At 46.3% G+C, this 26,510-nt stretch overlaps 1 protein-coding gene across 1 annotated transcript in view; it reads left to right on the top strand.

The window, feature by feature from the left end:
* Nucleotides 1-26,510, top strand: part of CACNA1B (calcium voltage-gated channel subunit alpha1 B) — a 1,447,778-nt gene that overhangs the window by 1,357,501 nt on the left and 63,767 nt on the right. Inside the window, exons 43-47 of the mRNA XM_030207102.1 lie at nt 53-166; nt 1,722-1,757; nt 8,469-8,494; nt 17,757-17,763; nt 18,561-18,633. Coding sequence (XP_030062962.1) covers nt 53-166; nt 1,722-1,757; nt 8,469-8,494; nt 17,757-17,763; nt 18,561-18,633 — 256 coding nt within the window. The remainder of the gene's footprint in view (nt 1-52; nt 167-1,721; nt 1,758-8,468; nt 8,495-17,756; nt 17,764-18,560; nt 18,634-26,510) is intronic.

Genomic DNA, 26,510 nt, shown 5'->3' on the forward strand with positions numbered 1-26,510 from the left:
ATGGAACCCTTGGTTGGCTCTATATTATTTATCTCTCTCCTCCTACTATCAGGCCAAACCAGGACAGTGGAATCAGAGAGTCTAGCTCTTGGGGTGCTCATCGGGCACCGGATGCTTTGTATGAGACCAGAACACCAACATTCGAGCGGGGTCATTCTGAGGAGATTCACTTGGAACAGACATGCAAACAGGTGAAACGTCTCAGAGGGTGCAGTAGGCACACACAAGTACTTACTCATTTTAATGAAATAGGCCAGGCAAGATTTTTCTTGTAATGTGACCAATGTTTTTATTTTAATTTTCTTTTAAAATATTTATTAGACATCCACTCTTACAAACATTGTATTCTCCATAAAGATATAGTATTCACAAGGTGCTCCTAAGATAAGCATAGCAAATAATCATATTGATGGGCCACATTCCCCATCTTGTTTATTTATTTATATTTAGCTCACACCTTTTTTCAATTGTAGCTCAAGGTGCGTTACATTCAAGTACACGGTCGCCAAAGGGTTTACAGTCTAAAAAGGCAATTCTTTAAGCTGGCATCTAATGTTAGGTGCCAAATACACCTGTTGGCTATACAGTACTACCACATATGCACATCATTGGCATCTATAATTAGCATTTACACACTAATCCCCATATTCTATATATTGTGACTAAAGTTGTGCGCGCAAATTTGGCAGTGTGGCCAAATTGCACATGCAACTTAATTGTTTAACAAGCCAATAAGCGCTGATAATTGACCAATAACAAGCAATTAGCAACACTAATTGGCACTAATTAGAATTTACACACACAACTTTCTAAGCATATTCTGTAAAGTAGTGCACATAAATTCTAAGCACTGATCTCAAAAGGGGGCGTGGCTATGAAAGGGGATTGGGCAGGTCATGGGCATTTCTAGAAACTATGCACGCTGTTATAAAATACACCCGTTCGGTGCCTAAGTTAGACGTGGGCATTTACACCAGCTTTTAGTTAGCGTGAATGGTTACACCTAAATTTAGTCATGGGTCTGGGTACTATGCGTATTCTATAAACTGCACTTAATGTTATAGAATAGCGCTGTGCGTTTTTTTTCTGTGTCAAATTTTTTTGGCGCCATATATAGAATCTAATCCTAAGTTCTTACAGAACACTTTAAGTTGCATGCATTTACGCTAGTATTCTATAACAGCTTAGGTGTGCCTAAATGCCATTATACAATTGATGCTCAGCACGCCCCATTGTTGCACCTATATCATGGTACCAAGTTTTAGAATTGCCCCATAGGTTTGTAGCTGAGGCTGTGGAGGATTAAGTGACTTGCCCAAGATCACAAAGAGCAGCAGAATTTGAACCCTGGCTTCCCTAGTTGTAAATCTGGTGCTCTAACCACTAAGCTACTCCTCCACTTCACTCATGTTTCTGGTGAGGAGCTTCTCCCAGTTCGTTGCTACAACTCTCATAGAGTTCATACCACACTAAATGACACTAGTGTCCTTGGCCTTCTTCAGTCTTCAGACCTTTTCCTTAACATCTCTCCAGACCGGCCTAGACAGATGGGTTATGCATTTCTACCTGCATGTGGGTGGAGACTGAGAACTACAGAATTCTGGTGGAGCCTATAAGCTGTGCAATCCCACCCAGAGTCAGTATTTCTCAGTCTCCCATCAGGTGGTAGAAGTGCGAGCCTGTGCAGTCGTGACTGGTCTGATAGGCCTGGGGATTCCTAGTCCTATGGGGAGGGGGGGATTACTGGGGTCAGCAGTGTTTGTAATTCATTCTGGCTCCTAATTTTTCTGCTTCTCTCCCAGGGCTTCTTGGCTGCTTGCTGGGGCTGTGACCCATGTGAGGGTCATATTGTGCCCTGGGGGTATCAAACCCGGGTGGCTGGGTCCCTTCCCCCTTCCACCTTCCCTGCCTATACCTCTTGGTTCCTTGGCCCTGAGGGTTTCTTTCTGTTTCTGGAGGTCCTTTTTGTGCCTCAGCCCCTGGTGCTGTCTAGGGGCCTTGAGTGCCTGGGAGGTGAACCTCATCATTGTTCTGTGTAAAAATAAAACAAAAAACAAAACCCCAAAGCAAAATCTCTGGTTTGGCAGCGCTCTGCAGTCTCTTTTTGTTTTGTTAAGTTTGGAAGTACCTAGGCTTTGCCTTGCTGGTAGGCATTTTTTGGTGGTGTTCTTAGACCCCCCCCCCCCCCCCTTCCCCCTGCAGCTCTTGACTTTATTTCTAGCTAGTTTTCAGTTGAGCTATAATTGCTTCTATAGAGGCTTTCTTTTCTCAGCCAGTTCTATTCTGAGCTCCCTTGGCCTTGGAAGGGCCTTTTTGGCTTGTTTTTTTTTTCTGAACCAGTATTTTTGCTGTGTTTATTATATTGGGGGTGCCTTTGAGCTTTTTCCCTTGACCCAGTTAATATCTGGATTTCAGTTGAGTGCCTTGTTTGGCTCTAACTCCTGCTACAAATACAATTAAAAAAAAAGTGGAGCAGAGGTACATTGTAAACCCCCTAGTCGTGGAGCAGGTAAATTTGAATAATTGAAGAAATAAATATATGAGCATCACAGTTTTAAATAGGGTTCCCAAATAAACTCCACACAACCAAGGGATTTAGCAAGAAAAAAATATTAAAGGTTTTATTAAAGGGTAAAATGAATAGAGGGTAAAGTAAATAGAAGCACTTGTTGGTTATGTTTCTTAAATGTTGGTACCAATTTTTACAGGTTGATGGTATTAAATAAAATCAGTGCAAGATGTTAAATGCTTTGAGATAAGTTACAAAGGAAATAAGGCAATAACAATTTTAAAAACTACAATTACAGTTACCAAGAATCACAGTTATCAAGGATCACAGCTATCAAGACCCCAACTCCACATCTGCAGTAACCCAAAACATCCCACACATGTACACAGCACTAATTAGTGTACTCAGATCTGATATATATATATAGTTTTCAATTTGTGTGCACACAATAATATTACCGGTATATCAAATCTTCGCTAGCATCGCTGCTTTCTTGCGTTGGGTACCTTAGTCTTCTTCACTTCCACGTCTCCTCGGTTGGGGAGGTCAGCCCACTAGTTCAGGGACTCCCGATACCTACTATTCTGACTCAAAAAACTCAAAAAAGGAAAACCTTAACTTTCTGTGGAAATTGTGGACTAACTAAATTCAAAATAAAAGATAAGCAAGGAAAATTCCTATCTCAACCGCCCAAAACATGACCCCTTTTGTTTTGTTCTGTTATACAACCACCCCAAATCTCACTGATGGACGGCTACACTAACTCCCCTAGAGGCAGGCACTCACAGGACTCAAGGCTTAGGCATGGCAGCTGTTCCCCAAGGCAGGCTTTTGTCTGGATCCCCGGAGGCAGGCATACACAAAAAAAACACAGTGTTCGCTTTTAGTCTGGCCACTCAGTGCAGGGGGATGCCCCTTTGCTCTCTCTTTGTGGGTGCTCGAACCAGCAAGCTTCTGGGCTAGATCCCTCCTGAGGCAAGCACTCAAAAAGCACAGTTCCTTTTCTTATCTGGGCACTCAGTGCAAGGGGGGGTGTCTCTTTCTCTGTGGAGCCTCTTCTTTACAGGACAGTCACATGGCTGGTCTTCTCCTCTGCTCTCTGGACAGACAGACATACACACACGCGGATTGCCCTGGGTGGATTCCTCTGGGGTTCTATCCAGCTATGCACTGCTCCCAGCACGTCCCTGTGACCACTGTAACAGCAAATCTTCTGCTCAGCTCACCTCAGCCCCCCTTTCTTCTGTTCCTGTCTGCTTCAATGCCCGGCCACACTCACCATCTCTCTCCTTCTTCATCTGTGGATTCCAGCCTGCAGCTGCCTCTTCTTATTTGAGCATGCCCTGCTTCTGCAAGAGCTTACAGCACATTCTTTCCTCAGACCATGCTTATAGCTTCCATTGTCTGTAGCCTCGATTGCCTTCTTCCCAGGCAGCCTCTGCACTGTAAAAAAAACTTTTTTTTCCCACTCCTTCTGCCCCCTGGATTGGCTCAAAATTCGCGCCAATCTAAGGATCAGACTGCCTCCTGCCACCTCATTGGTCCAAATTCGTGCCTTTTTGCAGATCCTGTCTCCTATTGGCTATCTCACACACTGTCCCCTCCTTAGGGTTACCATTTTGTGTCCTCTGAAAAAGAGGACACATGTCACGCCCCCTACCCCGCCACGCCACGCCTCATGCCCTGCCCCTGCCTCGCCCCCTTCAGGTCCGGGTTCCGCCCCTATTCCCCGCCCCCCCGTCACATAGTCCCCTCCCCCCCCATCACATACCCCCCCCCTCACTTACTATCTAGCCCTGGTGGTCTAGTAGTGTCTTCTCTTCGGGGCAGGAAAGAGCCCCCTCTTTCCTGCCCGGAGCGCTGCCTGCCCTTGCCTGCTGCATCCTCCTCGGTATGGCTGGGGATTCAAAATGGCCACCGAGAGTTGACCTCTCGGCGGCCATTTTGAATCCCCAGCCAGACCGAGAAGGATGATAGACAGGGGAGGCAGCGCTCCGGGCAGGAAAGAGGGGGCTCTTTCCTGCCCCGAAGACGTCACTAGACCACCAGGGAACATGGTAAGGAAGGGGAGGGGACGGGAGACCAGGTCACCAGACCCACGGCGCCGATCGCCCGCCCACACGCCCACCGCACGCACGTGCCTGCCCGCACCCGCGCCCACGTTTGTCCAGAAATCCGGACAAACGTGGGCGTGGGCAAAATCCGCCGGATGCCCCAGACATGCCCTCAAAAAGAGGACATGTCCGTGGAAATCCGGACGTATGGTAACCCTACCCCTCCTCTACTTCCAGTTCTCAAACAGCAAATCAGGAGCCTTGTACTGTGCTCTCAGACAGCCAATCGGGAGTTCTGTAACAAGTCTGCCCTTCTCTCACAGTTACAAACTGTTGAAACTTTATAAACACACATCTAGCATTTATGGACACCTGGGTTCTTTGTTTTATAGCAGTGCTGGAGCATTCTAAACACTTTAAGCATTCTAACAAAAGGTGCTAGCATTGTTGCTGGCACTCAGCTTGTCCTCTGTGTCTCCCTGCTCTCTGCAAGATGCCCCCTTCCCAGGAAAGGGGGGGGGGGATAAGGTAAAGGCTTCTTTTCTTCTCTATATTTACATACATCTCCGATGTCTCTGAGTTCCCTATCTTGCCCCCACCCAGATCATTGAAGCCTCCTTTAGAAGACAGCCTGGTGAGTTTGTGCTATGTTCTTGCATTTTTGCTCCCCCCCCCCCCCCCCCCCATGTCAGTACTCTGCCATTGTGAGAGTATGTGCCTCTGCCCTCTTTCATGCATCAGGCAGTTTGTTTTCCTTTTTTTTTGTGGCAGATTTGATTGTTAACAGCAAAGGTCAAAATCACCCAAAGCTCCCTCTCCTTTGGCTGTGGTAAGTAGGATTGCCAACTAGCCAGTTTTTAAATGGCCAGGCTGGCTGCTGGCAGAGCATTAAAACCGGCATCAGAAAAGCCATTTCTGTCCTGCCTCCTTTCATGCAACTTGTGGGCAGGACATCAGCAGACAGAAGTCCAGGAAAGCAGGAAGTAGTGTGACTTTCTGGATGCCAGTGACTCACTGCTTTTGGAGGTGAGCAGGAGAAGGAGGGATGCCAGACATGAGGGGAGAGAGTGATGGCAGTCTGGGGTGCGGGAGGGGGGGGATGGAGAGGGAGAGATACTACACAAGTGGAAGGGGAGAGAGGGGGGAAAACCCAGACCCATGGGGGGGAGGGCAGAAGAAGAAATACCTTTCTTGCAGGAGGGGAGGGGGAAAGAGATGGCAGGGGTGGTGTGAAAGGGGTGGAGATACTGGACCAGGGTGGAGAGGGAGAAGAAAGGAGGAGAGGTGCTGGATTCTGGAAGGGAGGGGTAGAGGGAGGAAGAGAGAGAGAGAGAAACAGGAACAGGGAAGAGAGAGGGAGAGATGCCAAACAGGGGGAGGGGGAGGCAGGGGAGAGAGAAGGAGAGATGCAGGCCCAAGGTTGGGGGGGGGAGGGGAAGAGAGGGAATAAACTGGGATGGGACAAGTATAGAAAAAAGATCTTAGGCATGGAGAGAGCTGGACACAAAGAGAGGAATAGGGACACGGAGAAAGCATATGGTGAACACTGGGGGAGGATGAAGAGGGAAAATACTGGACAGGATGCATTAGAGACATATAGAGAAGATGGATGGTGGACACGGAGAGATGAAATGTGAAACGGACAGGGGACCCTGATAAGAGAAAAGCAAAAAAGAGACACTGGGACCAAAGCAAGACAACAGAGTTGTAAAAAAAAGAGAACAATATTTATTCAGAATGTATTAATTAGAATATGTCAATATTGGCAAATGTACTTCTCTGATATCTTACAGATCTCTATTACTGATGCGGGGTCTCTTGTTTCATATTTGTTGAGGGTCTGTCTGTGTGTTTTGTGCATATCACCAACGTGTGCTACTCTGCTAGTTTTTATTTTCTGTGTAGGGATCTGTAGAAGTCTGACTTGTTCTGTAATTTCAGTAGAAAGTATATTGGTATTTCAGGGTGCTGCCTCATTATAGGTAGGGTTGTTATTGTTTGAGTCCTGGGCATTCTCTCTTTCAAGTCTCTGCTGCCCACAATGAGCAAGCTGTGAAATGCTTATGGGGCCACTGCAAGTGTGACGGTTGATGGCAGATCCTGAATGGGATGAGATTGCCAGTTCCACCCCCTGGCCATTGCATTGCAATGAAGGCTTACCTACAAGATTCCAAGGGAATGGTACAGTATAGGGGGTGAAGTACTTCTGCGTATGAAAGAAGAGTGGGATTTGGGGGTGATTATGTTTGATGACCTTAAGGTGGCTAAACAGGTAGAAAAGCCAGATGGGATACTTGGGTGTATAAAGAGAGGGATGACCAGCAGGAGAAAAGAGGTGATAGTGCCCTTGTATAAGTCTCTGGTGAGAACCCATTTGGAGTACTGCATACAATTGTGGAGATTGCACCTACAGAAAGATATAAACAGGATGGAGTCAGTCCAGAGGGCAGCTACAAAATTGGTAAGAGATCTCTGCCATAAAGCGTATAGGAACAGGCTTATAAATCTCGACATGTATACAATGGAAGAGAGGCGAGAGAGAGGGGATATGATAGAGATGTTTAAATATCTCAGTGGCGTTAATGTACATGAGGTGAGCCTTTTTCAAATGAAGGAAAACTCTGGAATAGGATGAAGATAAAAGGAAATATGCTTAGGAGGAATCTAAGGAACCACTCTTTCACAGAAAGGGTGCTGGAAGGTTTCTATGGAACTTTGGAAGGCTAAGTGCTTTGAAAATATGCATGTATGTTAACAGGGTACAAATTGTAATGACAGGATCAAATTGGAGGGGGGAGGGTGTACTATATGTTAAAGGGGGAATTGAGTCAAATAAAATAAACATTCCACATGAAACAGATAGCAGCGTAGAATCATTATTGATAGAAATTCCATGTATGAAGGGAAGGAGTATTCTTGCAGGGCTGTACTACTGTCCGCCAAGACAGAACAAACAGACAGACGAAGAAATGCTTACAGAGATTAGGAAAGCTGGCAAATTGGGCAACGCTATAATAAAGGGTGATTTCAATTACTAACCATTCAAAAAATTACTTCTACAATTTAGTCTACTGTATCTGAAGGTGCGTCTTATATCATTTAATGAAACAAATAGTGGAGAAAAAAGACCTCAGTATAAATCAGAGACACCTCAGTTTGAAAGATACACCTTCATAGAAAAAGAGGGCTCCTTTTAATCATCAGTCTGAAAAAAACTCTACTGAATTATGCACTATTCATGAAACAAAAAACAAGACCTTTCAAAGATACAAAAATGAGAGGTGAGGAAATTGTAGAAGTAATTTTTTTGAATGGTTGATATTGAGTTCTACAGATTCTGTATAATTTGATTTCATTTACCCCAATATTGACTGGATAAATGTTACATCACGGAGTGCAAAGGAAATTTCTAAATGTAATAAATGACTGCTTCTTGGAGCAACTGGTCCAGGAACCGGCAAGAGGGGGAGTCATTTTGGATCTGGTCTTTGGTAGCGTGCAAGGTATAGTGCGAGAGGTAGTGGTGTTGGGTCCCCTGGGAAACAGTGATCATAACATGATGAAGTTTGAGCTACTCTCTGGGATGAACCACAAAGGAAATCTACTGTAGCCGCATTTAATTTTCGAAAGGGTGACTATAATAAAATGAGGAAAATGGTTAAAAGGAAGCTAAAAGGATTGGCTGCTAAGGTTAGGACACTAAATCAGGTGCAGACGTTATTCAAAAATACCATCTTGGGAGCCCAGACCAGATGCATTCCATATATTCGCAAAGGTGGAAAGATCAAAAAACGACAGCCATCATGGTTAAAAGGTGAGGTAAATTACAGCCAAAAGATTTTCCTTTAAAGAATGGAAAAAAGACCCAAATGAAGAAAATAAGAAACAACATAAGCACTGGCAAGTCAGATGGAAAGCATTGATAAAGAAGGCTAAAAGAGAATAAGAAAATAAACTTGCCACAGAGGCTAAAACTCACAGTAACTACATCAGAAGCAAAAGGCCTGCGAGGGAATCTGTGGGACCGTTAGAACATGAAAGAGCAATAGGGGGCGCTCAGGGAGGACAAGGCCATAGTGGAGAAACTGAATGAATTTTTGCTTCAGTCTTTACGGAAGAAGATATAAGAGATCTGCCTGTACCGAAAATGGTTTTCAAAGGTGATGATGCGGAGGAGCTGAAAGAAATCTCGGTAAACCTGAAAGATGTACTGAGCCAAACTGACAAATTTAAAAAGTAGTAAATCACCTGGATCAGACGGCATACATCCAAGGATACTTAAAGAACTCAAGCATGAAATTGTTGATCTGTTGTTAGTAATATGCAGTGCTTTTTTTGTGCCGGTACGCAACGGTACAGCGTACCGGCACCTTTTTTTTTTGCTCCCCCCGCCCCGTGAGTCCATGTCCCGCACGCAGTGCCAGCCCCCATTTCCGGCCGCTGCTGCTTCTCCTGTTGAGCAGCAGCGGCTGCTACACAAAGAAAAAGATTTTTTAAAAAATTGAAACCTGGCTGAAACGCGGCACCCCGGCACTGTAGACAGCCATTAGGCATTGGCTGTTGCCCCGCAGCCGCTCCTCCTCTTGCCTCTACGTCACTGCGCTCCTCCGGGGTCTTCCTCCAGGGGCAGTGACATAGAGGCAAGAGGAGGAGCGGTTGCGGGGCAACAGCCAATGCCTAATGGCTGTCTACAGTGCCGGGGTGCTGCGTTTCAGCCAGGTTTCAATTTTTTTTTAATCTTCTTTTTCTTTGTGTAGCGGCCGCTGCTGCTCAACAACAGGAGAAGCAGCAGCGGCCGGAAATAGGGGCTGGTGCCGCGTGCGTCGCGTCTTCGCGCCAAACTTGGCAGGGAGAGGGAATCCAACAGAGGGAAGGATTGGGGAGAGAGAGAAAGAGGGAAACCAACAGAGGGAAGGATTGGGGAAAGAGAGAAAACAACAGAGGGAAGGATTGGGGAGAGAGAGAGAGAGAGAGAGAGAGAGAGGGAAAACAACAGAGGGAAGGATTGGGGAGAGAGAGAGAGAGGGAAAACAACAGAGGGAAGGATTGGGGAGAGAGAGAAGAGGGAAACCAACAGAGGGAAGGATTGGGGGAGAGAGAGAAAGAGGGAAACCAACAGAGGGAAGGATTGGGGAGAGAGGGAAACCAACAGAGGGAAGGATTGGGGAAAGAGAGAAAGAGGGAAAACAACAGAGGGAAGGATTGGGGAGAGAGAGGGAAAACAACAGAGTGAAGGATTGGGGAGAGAGAGAAAGGGAAAACAACAGAGGGAAGGATTGGGGAGAGAGAGAGAGAGAGAGGGAAAACAACAGAGGGAAGGATTGGGGAGAGAGAGAAAGAGGGAAAACAACAGGGAAGGATTGGGGAGAGAGAGGGAAAAACAGATGGAAGGATGGGGAGAGAGAGGGAAAAACAGATGGAAGGATTGGGGAGAGGGGAAAACAGATGGAAGGATGGGGATAGAGAGAGAGGGAAAACAGATGGAAGGATTGGGGAGAGAGAGGGAAAACAGATGGAAGGATTGGGGAGAGAGGGAAAAACAGATGGAAGGATTGGGGAAAGAGAGAGGGAAAACAGATGGAAGGATGGGGAGAGAGAGGGGGAAAACAGATGGAAGGATGGGGAGAGAGAGAGGGAAGATGCTGGATGGAAGAATGCAGAAAGAAATAGGGGAGACACTGGAAGGATGGGGAGAGAAAGCAGAGCTGCTGGATGGAAAAGGGGAATAGAGAAAGACTGGAGAATAAGAGGAAGGGGCATGGGGAGAACAAGGGTGAGGAAAAGATGAAAAGCCACAGGTAGATGAAGGACATTAAAGAATGGATAGTAAGAATGAATTAAATCTGGACAGAGAGAGAGCCTGAAAATATTGAAGAAAGCAAAGAAAAAGGAGACAAAAATGACAAATGGCACAGAAGAGTTAAGCGAAAAGAAAAGAAAGCAGAATCACAGAATGGGACCAATATGGAAAGAAAAACAGTCACCAGACAACAAAGGTAGAAAAAAATCATTTTATTTTCATTTTAGTGTTTGTAATTATGTCCAATTTGAGAATTTACATTGGCTGTCTTATTTTGCACTGGGTATACTGGAGCTGTAAGAGCTTACAGAGATTATTTATAATGAAAAAAATCACGTTATTTTTTTCTCCTATAGTACTATAATATTTTCAATGATGTCTGTTTATATGCGCCATGGCTGGTATAGGGGGTGTGGTTAATGTGGGTGTGGCTATCATAGGGGTGGAGCCATATGTGGTGACCCCGCCCATAATGAGTACCGGCACCTTTTTTTCTACAAAAAAAGCACTGGTAATATGTAACCCTTCATTGAAATTGTCTGTAGTACCTGAAGATTGGAGCACAGCCAATGTGATGCAAATTTTTTAAGGGTTCTAGGGGGGGTCCAGGAAATTACAGACTGGTAAATCTGACGTCAATGCTGGGCAGTATAGTGGAAACTATTATAAAGAATAAAATTACGGAACACATAGGCAAAAATGGTTTAATGGGACAGAGCATGGTTTCAGCTGAGGGAAGTTTTGCCTCACCAATTTGCTTCTTTTCTTTGAAGACGTGAATAAACATGTGCCTAAAGGTGAGCCAGTAGTATATCTAGATTTCCAGAAAGGTTTTGATAAAGTTCCTCGTGAGAGACTCCTGAGAAAATTAAAGAGTCATGGGATAGGACGCAAGGTGTCTTGTCTAATGACCTTGTGAGCCCTTTAGGTCCACAGGGAACGGACGTTCCCCCTAGGACAGCCGCGCAACCCCTAGTCTTCACCCGCGGCAACCACCGTTCACCGGGGGTTGAGCCCCCAGCTGCAGGCGGCCAGCGGGACTTCTGGAACCGGGGGGGTTGATGGACTGACCAGGCACTGAGGGACCAGAATCACGAACAGCAGACAGGCAGCGGATCAGGGCAGATGAGAGTAGAGTAGTCCAGGAACCGGCAAGTGGTTGAGGCAGACGGCAAGTAGAGTAGTCCAGGAACAGGCAAGTGGTCAAGGCAGGCGGCAAGCGGAGTAGTCCAGGAACAGACAAGTGGTCAAGGCAGAAAGTCACACTGGAACGTCAGGGAAACAAGCAACGAAGTCAAAAGACTACACACGCAGGCTAGGACCGCTGGAAACAGAAGCCGAAGCAACGTCCTGCCAGGAACCTGCCCTTTAAATACCGTCAGCTATCAGCAGCCGAGCCCCAGCTGACAGGGGCGGCCCTTCCGCACAACATCACTCGAGAAATCCCTCTGATTGGTTCAACCCCGATCCTCAGGCGGAGCCTTAGCTCCCCCGTTCCAATCTGGTTCTTTCAGAGCGGAGTTTCTGGTTCCCGCGCTCCGGATGTGGAGAAGACGCTGGCCCCACGCGTCTCGGCGCCATATTCCCTGCCTGTACCCGCGTGGATCCCATAGCCGGCGATGGAGAGCACGGGAGCCGATCGTCGGCCTACGGACACAGACGTGGAAAAGCCGGCCATCGCCGTGACGGATCCCAGCCCTGAGCCGTGGGTCCGGAAAGGCCGGCCATTGCCGCGAGGACTCCCGGCCCTTAGCCGCGGTCCCGGAAAAGGCCGGCCATCGCCGCGAGGGATTCCTGCCCGGCTCCTTCCGCGATCGAGAGGGCCGGCCACCGGGGCAGGAACCAGGTAAGCCACCCATGACCGCGGAGTCTTCTTCCTGAGGCTTGCTTTCAGGGGAGGAGCGGACTGAGGGAGCAAGGGATGTGACACAAGGTTCTGGTGTGGATTAGAAATTGGTTATTGGACAGAAAACAGAGGGTAGGTTTAAATGGTCATTTCAGTGGAGGAGGGTGAACAGTGGTGTGCCGTAGGGATCAGTACTGGGATCGGTGCTATTTAACATGTTTATAAATGATATGGAAATTGGAACAGCGATTGAGGTGATTAAATTTGCAGATGACACAAAATTATTCAAGATTGTTAAAACATGTGCAGACTGTGAAATATTGCAGAAAGGAAATTGGAAGACTGGGCATCGAAATAGCAGATGAAATTTAATGTGGACAAATGCAAGGTGGTGCACGTTGGAAAGAATAATCCGAATCATAGTTACCTGATGCTAGGGTCCATCTTGGGGGTCAGCGCTCAAGGAAAAGATCTAGGTGTCGTTGTAGATAATACGCTGAAATCTTCTGCTCACTGTGCGGAGGTGGCCAAAAAAGCAAATAGGATGCTAGGAATTATTAGGAAAGGGATGTTGAATAAGACCAAAAATACTCTAATGCCTCTGTATTGCTCTGTGGTGTGACTGCACCTTGAGTATTAGATTGTAAGCTCTTTGAGCAGGGACTGTCTTTCTTCTATGTTTGTGCAGCGCTGCGTACGCCTTGTAGCGCTATAGAAATGCTAAATAGTAGTAGTAGTAGTAGTAGTATTGCGTTCAGTACTGGTCACCATATCTCAAAAAATATATAGCGGCATTAGAAAAGGTTCAAAGAAGAGCGACCAAAATGATAAAGGGGATGGAACTCCTCTCATTTGAGGAAAGGCTAAAGAGGTTAGGGCTCTTCAGCTTGGAAAAGACACAGATGAGGGGAGATATGATTGAGGTCTACAAAATCCTGAGTGATGTAGAACAAGTAGAAGTAAATCAATTTTTTACTCATTCCAAAAGTACAAAGACTACGGGACACTCAAGGAAGTTACATGGAAATACTTATAAAACAAATAGGAGTGAATATTTTTTTCACTCAACGAATAGTTAAGCTCTGGAATTCTTTGCCGGAGGATGCAGTAACAGCGGTTAGTGTATCTGGGTTTTAAAAAGTTTGGACAAGTTCCTGGAGGAAAAGTCCATAGTCTGCTATTGAGACAGATATGGGGAAGGAACTGCTTGCCCTGGGATTTGTAGCATGGAATCTTGCCATGATTTGGGTTTCTGCCAGGTACTTGACCTGGCTTGGCCACTGTTGGACCTAGGGCTAGATGGACCATTGGTCTGACCCAGTATGGCTACTCTTATGTTCTTATGTACCCTCATTGTCTGTTCTGTCTTTGTATGCATAAACTCACCAGATCTTAATTTCACAACCTCACTGTGCTTTAACATTTTGGTCCCATTAGAACCTCTCATGTAAGGTTAAGCTGAGCTTCACGTCTCAGCCTCTTTGTACTCTCTGGGCCATTGTCCTCTCTTCTCAACTCCCTTAGCCTAACGGTTCCAACTATATATCTTCTAGTACTAGCTAGATTTCCATTCTTTTCCCTTCAGCTACCTGTAGCCTTGTTATGGGTTAGAAATATTTGTTTTCGTTTTTAGAGAGCAGCTGGGATTTCTTCATAGGTGTTTTCAGTTTACATTACTGTCACTTTTGATAGGCAACTGCCTTTTTGAGCAAGAGTTTTTCTTTTTCATTCTGCCCTGCCTAGGTTGATTCTTTCTGAGTCACCTTTGCCCTCAAGGCTATAGCAAAACGTCTCTTTATAGACTCAGTGGCTTTTCTCATTGTAGAAGATGCAGTACCTTGAGTAGAGATTCATAATACAGATGGCCTCTACGTCTCACATTTATGTGAACGCTGCACTTTTGTCATATTGCTCTCCGGCATAAATCAGCAACGCAGTGCCTTGCATCTGTGTGAAAGCGGCAGATCACCTCGGACCTTCCCTCACTGTGTCCCGCCCTCATCTGATGTAACTTCCTATTTCCGTGAGGGCGGGACACAGTGAGGGAAGGCCCAAGGCGATCTGCTGCTTTCGCACAGACGTAACGCGAAGCACTGCTTGCTGTTGCTGCACTGCCGATTTAGAGATTTTTTTTAATGCAAGGGGCCCGGTGGCAGACAGAAGGGGGCTGCTGAGGGAGCTGATGGTAGGCAGGTGGAGACGGGGGACTGCGGTGTCGGTGGCCTGGGAGCAGGAGAGGGAGGCGACAGCAGTGGCGATTGGGCTGGGGATGGGGGCCTGTGGGTGGCCTTTCTCCGGGCTCAGCTCAGGCTCTCGGCGGCCTTGTCCTGGAGTGTTAGTACTGAAGAGACTTCCGACTCTTTTGTGCCTCGGTCCTGTTCCCTGCAGTAGGGAAGTGGCCTGGAGGAGCCATTTTTTTGTACCTCGGTCATGTTCCCTCAGGAAGTGAAGTGGCCTGGAGGGCCAGTTGTGTGCTGAGTCAGTAACCCTCAGGTAGGAAAGTGGCCTGGAGGGCTAGTTTTGTGCCTCAGTCTGGTTCTCTTAGGTACAGAAGTGACTTGGAGAGCCAGTTTTGTTCCTTGGTCAGGTTCCCTCAGGTAGGGAACTGGCCTGGAGAACCAGTTTTGTTCCTTGGTCAGAATAGTCAGTTTGTTATGTTAGCTGTTTGGAGAAAGGACCTGGCAGCGTTTCAGGCTAGCATAGTGTGTTGCATTAAGGAAGCCATTGCTTCATCTTACCTTCTTGGTGACAGGGTAGGCAGGTTTGGGGGTGATGTGCACTTTAGTAATGCTGCAGGAGCTTTGTAGAGTGGCGGGCTGGTCCTTTTTGCATTCCTTTGCTATGCACTACTGTGTAGATGTTTGTGATCGTCAGGACACTGCTTTTGGGGCTCGGATATTAGAGTTGGAGTTCTGAGGGTCCCACCCTTGATTCTCACTGCTTTGGTACTTCCCATTCATCTAGGCTGGTCTGGAGGGATGTTAAGGAAGGAGAAATTAGACCTTACCTTCTAATTTGCTTTCCTTTAGTCCTACCAGACCAACCTAGAACCCGCCCAGATTGTTATGATTTGGCTTTCTGTATTTTCAGTTGTTATCTGCATGGGGATTTGTTTTGGTGTACTTCCTGAGGGGTTGTTGCCTTTTGGATGGAAGTGTTTTTTTGTTATGACCCCCCCCCCCCCTTTAAGTGATAACAGGAGCTGTCTTCGTGGAGAGTAGAAAAGGAACCAAGGGCATTGTATAGCTCATTTGCAACATTAGATTCTCTGTGACCGCTCTTGCTGTTTGAGGCTGATACTTCCTTTGCAGCACAGTGTTCCTGCACATCATGTGGGATTTTGAAGCCATGGGAGAGAAAAGTTAGGGGAGATTTGTTGGTTCTTATTCTATTTGTTAGTTCTTTCTGCTTGTTACATTCATACTAATTCTGGAAGGGACTGCATAGCTAATTTATAGGCTCCACCAGAATTCTGTAGTTCTCAGTCTCCACCCACCTGCTGATAAGAGTTCATAACCCATCCGTCTAGGCTGGTCTGGAGGGACTAAAGGAAAGCAAATTAGCAGGTAAGGTCTAATTTCTCCTTTTCAGAAAAAAAAAACAAACAAACAAAAACAATGTGCTAGCCCTTAATTTTCACTGAGTTCCTGTAATTTTCCTCTTGTTCTTCTCTGTTCAGGTTTTGATGGGGTTTGTCTCCATAGAAAAATTTTGGGGGTTATTTACAAAGTAATTGTATAAAATAGGTGCTAACAATTAAGTTCCAGTTACCACATAAATGTTTAGAATAGTGTAAGCCCCTAGTGGCGGAAAAATTTCATTATTCCACCACCAGGGGGTGTAACATTACCCGTGCATGTGTGCATACATGACAAAAGTGTGCCTATGCGCTTTACTGTCAATATGCACATATCTTTGATAGCACATAGTTTGAAGGTGGGCATATCCATGGTTGGGGTCTGGATGGAACATGGATGGGGATCACTCAGGCATAATTTACAGAATACAGAATATTATGTATGTATCACTGAAACCTAGGTGCAAGCGTTTACACCAGCTCTAGGGATGGCCTAAGTGCATACACACTTATATACCATACCTTGTTAAGAACATAAGAGTTGTCCTTCTGGGTTAGACCAATACACAACATTCCCATCTCCCCATCTGGGATTTCTTTTTGCATTCTAATAGAAACCAATGGTTCATAGTCCCCAAATGTGCGAGAACTTTATGAAATTTTCAAGAACTCTTTTTCAGATCCTCCATCTTTGTGACATGATTAAAGTGCCCTCTTGAGAAATAGTTATGTTAGGTAGAACTAAAGGGTGCCACATTTCAAAAGTCTGCTGCTGAGTCACTCAGGACCTATATCTGCCTAAAAGGGCCATTTCAGACAGGTCACAGAGTAGAGAATTGAGACATCTAGGTCATTTTGTGCTCCATTCTCATAGTATTTTACAAAAGGCTCTGTCAGATGCGGAGCCTTTTATAATATAGTGAGAAAGATGCGGCCAAATACACAAGTATCTACTGAGATGTCCAACAGGTGCCGCAATTTAAAAAAAATACAAAACATTTTTTAAAACATTGTTAGCTTATCTATTTGTATTATTGCAGGCCCCTGGCTTCACCAGAACAGCAGGCACAAAGTATTCACTGCTGTTGATAATGGGGGCTGGTGGAGAGAGGATCAAGGTAACTGCCCCAAATCTTCCAACAAGAGGCATACTCCCTCCCTCCATTCCCTAACCCCCCACCCCTACCTACCCCCAACAAAAGGCACACAATACTCAAATCCTTTGACATCCTGATGAACATGCACTGAACCCTCTCGGCTTTTACCAGGATGTCTCCTTGGTGTCCAGAGGTAGGCAGAAGCCATCTCCAGTTGCATACGCCTGGGTTCAAAGTGGCACCTCTGACCCCTAGTGGTAGGTTCACAGTAAGGTGAAATGATTTGTTTAATTCTTTGTGTATAGTAATAAATTATCAGATATTTTCAGGTACATTAATTCACTATAATCTAGTTAATTCTGATTAACAGTTATACTTCCATGTCTCCAATGGAGATAACTTTCACAGTTCAGTGGGTTAATGGAAGGGCAAAAGGAGACACCGGTAATGGAACCAGTTCAATTTTGTTTATGTATTTAACTCCCATCCAATGGTGTATTCAGAGATTTATATATTAGCTTTGCCATGTGAAAAAAAAATAAGAAAATAGGATTCCAAATCCTAGGAGTGTGAAAGTCTCGGACATGGAGCCCACTGATCTTAAACTCTTTCAAGCCCAAGGTCTATTAACATTAGTATTTAGATGTAGGCCAGTTATCCCTGCACCTCTGTGGAGCATGGGGAGAGGTTGGGAATAAGGCAGAGGTTGGAAAGAATCAACGCAGGAGCTGCTTAAAGCTGGCACAGCTTACCTGTGTCCTCCCGTTGATTATCATGCTCCAGAGTGAATACCTGGCTACCCATACTCTCAAAAAGGTTCTCATGCACATTTTAAGAACTACTACTCATCTCTCTGCTATGAACTGCTGAGAGGACCAGAGCCCAGCTGAGAAGCTGAGCTCCAGGCAGGGCGATGCTTGATAAAGTCTGAAGGCACAACAGTATACCATGACACACTAGTTGTAAAACACTGCTGCATGCATCAGAACTAGAGGGAGTTATTTTCTGTTATTTGAGGACCCAAAATCAACAGCAATATCCTTACGTGATGGTCAACTTGTACTATTTAATTATGAAGCTGAACAGGTTTGCAAAGCTTATTATGTGTAGTTTTTCAGGTGATATATGGGAACACATCTGAACTCTTAATTCAACTCTTTTCTGACTTTTTCTACAATTCTGTTTGAGTTCGTAAGAGTTTACAATTGAAATATCTGGTTTTTAAGGATATATGGTTTAAGAGTCAGCTAGGTTCTAGGTTTTCTTTTCAGGCCATCACCATGTGGAATAATTTACCTGGTCCAATTCGGATAGAGTTAGATTATATGTGATTACGCAAAACGTTGAAAACTTTTTTGTTTGATAAATTTTGATGATTTTATGTTTTTATTTTCGTGATGTATTTTTGCTGTTCTTCTTTTCTAATGTGCTTTTGCATTTGTAAACTGCATGGAACCTTCTGTTGGGATAGGTGCAGTATATAAATTGTGTATTAGATTAGATTAGATTTCAAGAGAAGCCAGACAATTGACTTCTATATTGTTAACATTCACACTATTATTTAACAAATCTGATTCTAGTTTGTGCTTGTTTCGTCCACGGCTAACTGCTTGCATTTTGATTTTTATGGTACCTTCAGTCTGTAGAAATGAAAGAAATGGGTCCTAATATTTCCAGTGGAGATCACCAGCCTGACCTTGAAAGCCAGGGTAGAGCAGCATCGATGCCACGTTTGGCTGCTGAAACTCAGGTGAGAATGTGCTCACAAGCAAAGACACAGCTAGCTCAGAATTTGATCTTCTTATAAAATGCAGATATAAGATGTGTGGGATTTCCTGGTCACTATCATCCCCTTATCTCTAGTAGTCATAATATAGGGGTGCATTGAAACTGTGGTAACACCCTTTTATGTGAAACAGCTTATAACTGTTCTATCATTTCTAAACCTGTTTCCTTTTTATCCCAGGTACACATTTTACCTCCAGAATGGAGGTGTTAATTTGTGAATGTGCATTCAGTTCATTGGGTTGCCTAAAATTTCCAGTGGTGCAAATTGTTTGTACACACATTCAATTGGAAACATGCATTTTTAAGTTCTTGCATACATACAGTGTGCACCAAAAATGAATAAATCAACATTAAAAATGCCTAAAAATTGAGGGAAAAAATTTAAACTAGATGTTCTTGGCCATGCACACACCTACTATGCAACATCCTGTAGCAGTGGTTTCAACAAGTTATCTATCTATTGTGAGGGCAATTTTCAAAGCCATTTATACGTGGAAAAAGCTCTGTGAAAATTGTCCTCCCCCAATGTGAGTTAGATTGTACCACATTGAATGTACTTTTAGCCACATTAAGAGGAGGCATTCCCAAAAGCTTCTCTAGGTCAGAGAAGGAAACAAATATAGATTATATTTTTAAACTGTGTGTGGACCAGTGGCGTACCAAGGTGGGGGCGGGGGGGGCGGTCCGCCCCGGGTGTCAGCGGGTGGGGGGTGCTCCGCGAGAGCCGACAGCTTTTTTTTTTAAATTCGTGCAGCGATCGCCGATGCAGGCAGCGCCTTGCGTCTGCCCTGCATGAACTGAAAAGAGAAAATCGCTTTGCTGGCGTCGGGCCTTCCCTCGCTTGTTGTCCCGCCCTCAAGAAAATAGGAAGTTACCTCAAAAGAGGGCGGGACAACAAGCGAGGGAAAGCCCGACGCCAGCAAAGCGATTTTCTCTTTTCAGTTCATGCAGGGCAGACGCGAGGCGCTGCCTGCTTCGCTGCACGGATTAAAAAAAAAAAGCAGGGTGGTGACTTTAGGGTGAAGAGGGCTCAGGGCTGTCGACGGAGGTGGGCTCAGATGGGAGAGGGGGGGCTCAGAGGGGAGAAGGGGATTGGTGAGGGTGCTCAGAGGGAAGAAGGGGATTGGGGAGGGTGGGGTGGTCATAGGGGAGAAGGGGATTGGGGAGGGTGGGGGTGGTCATAGGGGAGAAGGGGATTGGGGAGGGTGCTCAGAGGGGAGAAGGGGATTGGGGAGGGTGGGGTTCTCATAGGGGAGAAGGGGATTGGGAAGGGTGGGGGAGCTCAGAGGGGAGAAGGGGATTGGGGAGGGTGGTAATAGGGGAGAATGGGATTGGGGAGGGTGCTTAGAGGGGAGAAGGGGATTGGGGAGGGTGAGGGTGCTCAGAGGTAAGAAGGAGATTGGGATGGGTGGGGGTGGTCATAGAGGAGAAGGGGATTGGGGAGGGGAGTGCTCAGATGGGAGAAGGGGTCTGGGGTCTGACAAGGGGACAGAAGGGAAAATGGGTCCATGCCTGGGGCAGGTGGGAGAATGGGTCTGGGGCTGAAAAGGGGGGATGCAAGGCATGTGGTGGATGAAGGGGGCTGGAACTGGGGGCTGAAAAGGAGGGTATTTGGGATAAGGGGGCTAGTACTGGAACTGGGGGCTGAAACGGGGCAGGGGCTAAAACTGGGGGCTTTAAAGGGGACAGGGAGAACTGGCTGGGGCTGAAGCTCGGGACTGATGGGAGAAAAGGGCAGGGGACTGGTGGGATAGTGGGGCTGAAAAGGGGGGCAGGTGGGAGATGTGGGGCTGGGGCTGGAACTAGGGGCAGGTGGAATAAGGGGGCTGAAAAGAGGGGGCAGAGAGAGAGGGGACAGACCCTGGATGGAAGTGGGGAGCGTGAGGGAGGGCAGACCTTGGATGGATGGGAGAGGGAGGGCAGACAGATTGAAGGGGTAGAGAGAAAGGGCAGATGGTGGGTGGAAGGGGGAGAGAGAAAGAGGGCAGACTGGGGTAATGGTGGATGGAAGGGGCAGAGATAGAGGGCAGATGTGGATGGAAGGGAGAGAGAGAGGGCAGATGTTGATGGAAGGTGCAGAGAGAGAGGGCAGACTGGGGCAGATGGTGGATGGAAGGGGCAGAAATAGAGTGCAGATGTGGATGGAAGGCAGAGAGGAGGGCAGACACTGATGGAAGGGACAGTAGAGAGGGCAGACACTGGATGGCAGAGAGTGAGCGAAGACATGCTGGATGGAAGGAAGACAGTGAAAAGAAGATGAGGAAAGCAGAAACCAGAGACATCAAACTGTAAATATATATTTTAATTATTTTGCTTTAGGATATAGTATTGTAGCTGTGTTAATAAATGTTTATAAATAGAACATGTAAATAAGGTCATCTTTTTATTGGACTAATTTTAATACATTTTGACTTAACTTTCAGAGAACAAAACCCCCTTCCCCAGGTCAGGATAGGATAATGTAACAGCACTATACTGTATTGACCTGAGGAAGGAGATTTTGGCCTCTGAAAGCTAAATGTATTAGTCCAATAAAATGATATTATTTGTTTTATTTCTATTTGTTAATTTGTAAAGTGCTGATTGGTATTTGTTAGTTTTTTCAAATTTACATCTGCTGTCTTTATATTTTGCACAGTACTAGGGGACGTTTTCTGTTTCTGTGGTGTTGCATTGTATGCAGAGTCTGGCATCTTGGGGGTTCAGTTTAATTTTCGTCTAAATAGAAAGTTTAAATATTACTACTTATTCTATAGTGGATTAGGGTGTATCTGTGTTTGTGAAAAAGACATGGCTTTCAGTTGGCATTGACTGTGCAGGATCGACGATCTGTATTATTCTGTCTGGTTTCGTTTTACAATAGGTGAATTGATGTTCTAGTGCTCACTGTAGTGTTTAAGATGCTTTCCTTTTCCTTGTATGACTCGTAGAAATTACTGCTTATGGTATGGTAGAATCGCTCTATAGGTCCTGATGTTTTGTATTCTCGGTATGCCTAGTACTGGATTTGGGGGGGTGGGTGTTAAAAAATGACCGACCCCGGGTGTCAACTACCCTAGGTACGCCACTGGTGTGGACTTTTCCAGCAAAATTCAACCTGTAGAAAATTAAGGGATAAGTGACTGGTAATTCGTGGAAAGGTACACATGTGAAAAATGCTTGTTCTGTTTTACAGTAAATCTGATACTTGATAGTTTCATCATGGTGCATTTATCTCCAGCACATGTAAAGGCAGATTATATAGATTTCAGAAATCAGAATTGAGACATCCAGGTTGGGACATGTCAGATTATGGCAGTATCTTAGGCAATTATCTGGCAAAGCAGAGCCTTTTCTAAAATACATGCAGGGGAGAACATATATGTGCCAGCTATGTGCAACACACAGGGCCGTGCCAACACGGTAAGCGAGGTAAGCATGGCAGGAAGGCGCCATCCTCTGGGGGGCGCCCCGCCGCACCATGCTTACCTCGCCCTCTTCTCCCCAGATCCTTTTCCTTTTTTTTTTTTGTTTAAATTTACCTCTGTCCGGTGGCAGCGTAACGTTAGTGAGGAGGCGGCGCTCCCCCGCCCCGACGTGTCAGTCTTCCCTTCGCTCAGTTCCGCCTTCTTCTGACATCAGAAATGACATCAGAAGAAGGGGGGACACTGAGCGAAGGGAAGACTGACACGTCGGGGCGGGGGAGCGCCGCCTCCTTCTCACTAACGCTACGCTGCCGCCGGACAGAGGTAAATTTAAACAAAAAAAAGGAAAAGGATCTGGGGAGAAGAGGGCGGGTAGTGTAGCGATCGTTTTCGGGGGGGGGGCAACTGCAGGGGGGCGCCGGAGACCCTAGGCATGGCCCTGGCAACGCAGCACCCATTTTGCAACTATCAACATTTACAATACCAACAGAGGCAATTTGACAACATACACATCTAACTGTTGTCACTTACATATTGGTATTTTGGAACATACACATGTAAGTGCCGACGCATAGAGGAGACGCTATCAACATAGGCTACTGTTAATACAGGTTGTTTTACTGTTAACCCCAGTTGTTAGTAACTAAGTCAGAAAGCATAAAAATGGGACCTGTGCTAAAATAACCTGAGTTAGTGGTAAAATAAGAGTAACTCACATTGATGACTATGCTCCTTAGATAGATATGCCTGTCATTTTAGAAATCTACACATTTATTTTTTCACAATTAATTACAGAGCCCACAATCATTTGACACTATGGATTTCGGGAGGGAGAAAGAAACATTGGAGGAGTAAGGGGGTGGCCATCTGTAATCCCTTCTGTAGAGCACTGCTGAAAACAAGCACCTTTTTAAAAACTTAGATGTCCCCGAGAGCACTATAAATCCTGATGTTGATCTCAAGGGTCATAGATATGCATTCTCCTTCTGAAAGGGGGATTACACATCTAGTTTTAGTCTCGCAGTGGTCCTACCCAAAACACACACCCAGACCATGCCTATGTCATATGCACATATCGCAGATTTGCACGTATAAATCATGGCTTTCTGAAATTGGCTTATTTATTTTATTTATTTATTTGTAACATTTATACCCCACACTTTCCCACTCATTAGCAGGTTCAGTGCGGCTTACATAGTAAATCAGGTTAACAAAGTGATATAGAATGGGTGCAGCTGTAATATAGTAAGTAAAGAGGTGGTCGTTTATGTGTGGATAGGTAAGATGGGCAAGGAAGGAGGATGGAAGAGGTAGGGGAATGGGAGGAGGGTGTGTTTTGGGATTAACGTGTAGTTTAGTATGGGGAAATGTAAGGGATGGGTAGGAAGAGGGATGTATTAGATTGTGTAGGGAGGGGTAGGATGAGGGATGTACTAGAAAGGATTAAATAGGGGAGCATAATCCAGGTTCTGTTTTCATAGTCTGATCCGGTAGTACATATGGACTTGTAGTTTGTCAGGTTTTTTGTGTAGGCTTGCTTGAAGAGGTAGGTTTTTAGTAGCTTTAGGATTTACGCCAGCTAAATCCTGGCGTGCAAATTGGGCGTTGATCCCCGCTATTCTGTACCACTGCGCATGTCCTTCATGAATGCCCCTAACCTGCCCATGCCCCTCCCATGGTCATGCCCCCCCTCGAGCCGCGAGCGATCCAATTCAGACACCCGTTTTTACAGAATGGCAGATAGCCAGATTGGCACCCAAATCATAATTAATGCCAATTAAGTGTAGTTAACAGTAGTGTAGCTATGGGGGCCTTGGGGACCTGGGCCCCCAGTTTTATGTTCAGGTCCCCACGGTCTCCTGGTTTGGCTGGCAGGAGTCTCTAATCCCTGCCAGCAGAAGCTTTCCTGTGGTGATATTAACCATTTGCCATACAGCCATTATGGCTTACCGCCACCTATTTAGGAGGCAGTAAAGGATCCCGCATTAACCTGGCGGTAACTGGGCAGCACACAGCACTGCTTGGTTACTGCCGGGTAAGCCCCCAGTGCAAGAAATGTAAAAAATATTATGAAGCAACAGAAATGGTGAGCGGTGGGGGCAGGCATTACTGTTGGGCTCTTGCAGTAGCCGGATCACCACATGGGAAGCCTGCAGTGGGCTTGCCGTGCTTTAGTAAAATGGCCCCTAAATCATTGGAGCCCATTATTTTTCGGACTATAAGACACACTTTTTTGGGAGGAAAATGTGGGTGCGTCTTATAGTCCAAATGTAGCGTACCTGCTCGCTGTGTGGGGGGGAGGCCGTCAGGGCCGGTCTTAGGCCGAAGCAAGCGTTGCAACTGCTTAGGGCCTCGCGCTCAAAGGGGTCCCGCACAGTGCGCCTCAACTCCACCCAGTGCTTTTTTTGTGAGGTCCAGCTCACCTGCCCACGCCCCTCCGTTCGTGCACTCGTGCTTCCCGCCCCGCAAATAGGCTTCTAAAATAATCTCATAAATAACTGAATTCATATGCTTATTCAATTCTTTTCCTATATAATAATTCTCACCTCCAACGTTCGAAAACCTGGCTGCCTGGTGTCCGTAACTTGGGTCTCCGAAGCCCTAACTGACGTCACGACGCATTATGCCGGTTGCAATCTGAGCCAGGAGCCAATCAGTGCTCGCCATGCAAATGAGCAGCCCTCCCCGTGGCCTGTTGTTATAGCGATGGGCAGGGGCCGCTCGCGCACCCACTGAAAGGAGCTGCCGTCGGTATCCTGTGCTCCCAGGGAGGGCGCGAGCCGGACAACGCAATGCCCTCAGCCCGTCGCCCCGTTGCCCTCCACACCCGCGGGGTGGTGGCAATGCAGCGGTAGCCTCGCCGTCTAAACCCTCCTCCAACATGACCAGGAGTCACTCCACTCCTGCAGTGCAACCTTCGTTCTAAAGGTGGTGGCAGCGGTAGGACGCTAGACGTGGAAAACGGGGGTACATCAGGAGCAACATAATACATGAGTCTGAAAGTGGAACGCGGGTGGGGGACTTACACAATGAAGGACAGGTGCTGCACCGAGGACAGGGAAGAAAGGAGGAGCAGAAGAGAAAGGGAGAGACTGTAAACACAGTGGGTTAAGAGCCCCGTATGAAGAGGCGTGCTTGGCGCGTGAGAGTGAGAGGGTGCCTGCAAATAGAGGCAGCAGCCGAAGATTGTACCCTTGCGCCCCCCCCCCCCTCACCATCTCTGCGCGCGCTGGCCAGCGGAAGACACGCAAGGAAGGGAAAACCAGGCCACTGGGAGGGAGGGGGCCACGACCCTGAAACTGGGAGGGCAGGATACGGACAGGGGAAGGGAAGGAAGGGGGGGAGGGAAGACACGGGGGAGGGGGAAAGAGGGCGGAGACGGAGGGGGGGCCCCTGCCACACACTCTCATTCTTTCACACACACATTCTCACACACACAACCTCACTCTATGTCACACACACACACTCTCTCTCACATTCACTCTGTCAGGAGACGGGCCCCTGCCGCACACTCTCATTCTTTCACACACACAACACACATTCTCACAAAAAAACCTCACTTTATGTCACACACACACTCTCTCACATTCACTCTGTCTCTCTCTCACACAGTCACTATCACACACACTCTCTCAAACATACACATTCCGATGAAAATTTATTTTATTTTATTTTTGTTACATTTGTACTCCGCGCTTTCCCACTCATGGCAGGCTCAATGTGGCAGGCAATGGAGGGTTAAGCGACTTGCCCAGAGTCACAAGGAGCTGCCTGTGCCGGGAATCGAACTCAGTTCCCCAGTTCCCCAGGACCAAAGTCCACCACCCTAACCACTAGGCCACTCCTTGCTTGCACCTGTTTCATTGATAACAAAAAAAAAAAAAACACGTACCACAGCATGCTTACCCCCACCTTTTCCTGCCACCTAAAACAAATATGCCTGGTGTTCATGACCCCCTATTCTGACCTGGCCCAGTCCAACCCACCACCCTCTTCCCTCTCCTCTCTCCCCCAATATTAATTCCCAGGTGGATTACTGGGAGGGAGGGGGGACCCTGGCACATACTCTCATTCTCACACACACACTCGCACCCAGTCTCACTCTCTCTCTCTGTCACACACACTCACACGTTCACTCTCTCTCACACAATCACTCTCACACACACACACTCAAACATACACACTCCGAGGAAAACCTTGCTAGCGCCCGTTTCATTTCTAACAGAAACGGGCCTTTTTTTACTAGTTATATATAATTGCATGTTGAAAACACTTCTAATAATAACAATCCCATAAAGACTTATACAGCACACCTGTTACTCTGGTTAGCCTGCAAGGGGATTTTTACAATTGATTCCATTTCAGTGTCTAATGATCTATTTCTCAAAGTTGATTTGTCTTCTAAAGTTCTTTGGAGCTACAGGTAAATCATTTA

The sequence above is a fragment of the Microcaecilia unicolor genome, chromosome 6, assembly GCF_901765095.1.
Source record: "Microcaecilia unicolor chromosome 6, aMicUni1.1, whole genome shotgun sequence".
Lineage (NCBI taxonomy): Eukaryota > Metazoa > Chordata > Amphibia > Gymnophiona > Siphonopidae > Microcaecilia > Microcaecilia unicolor.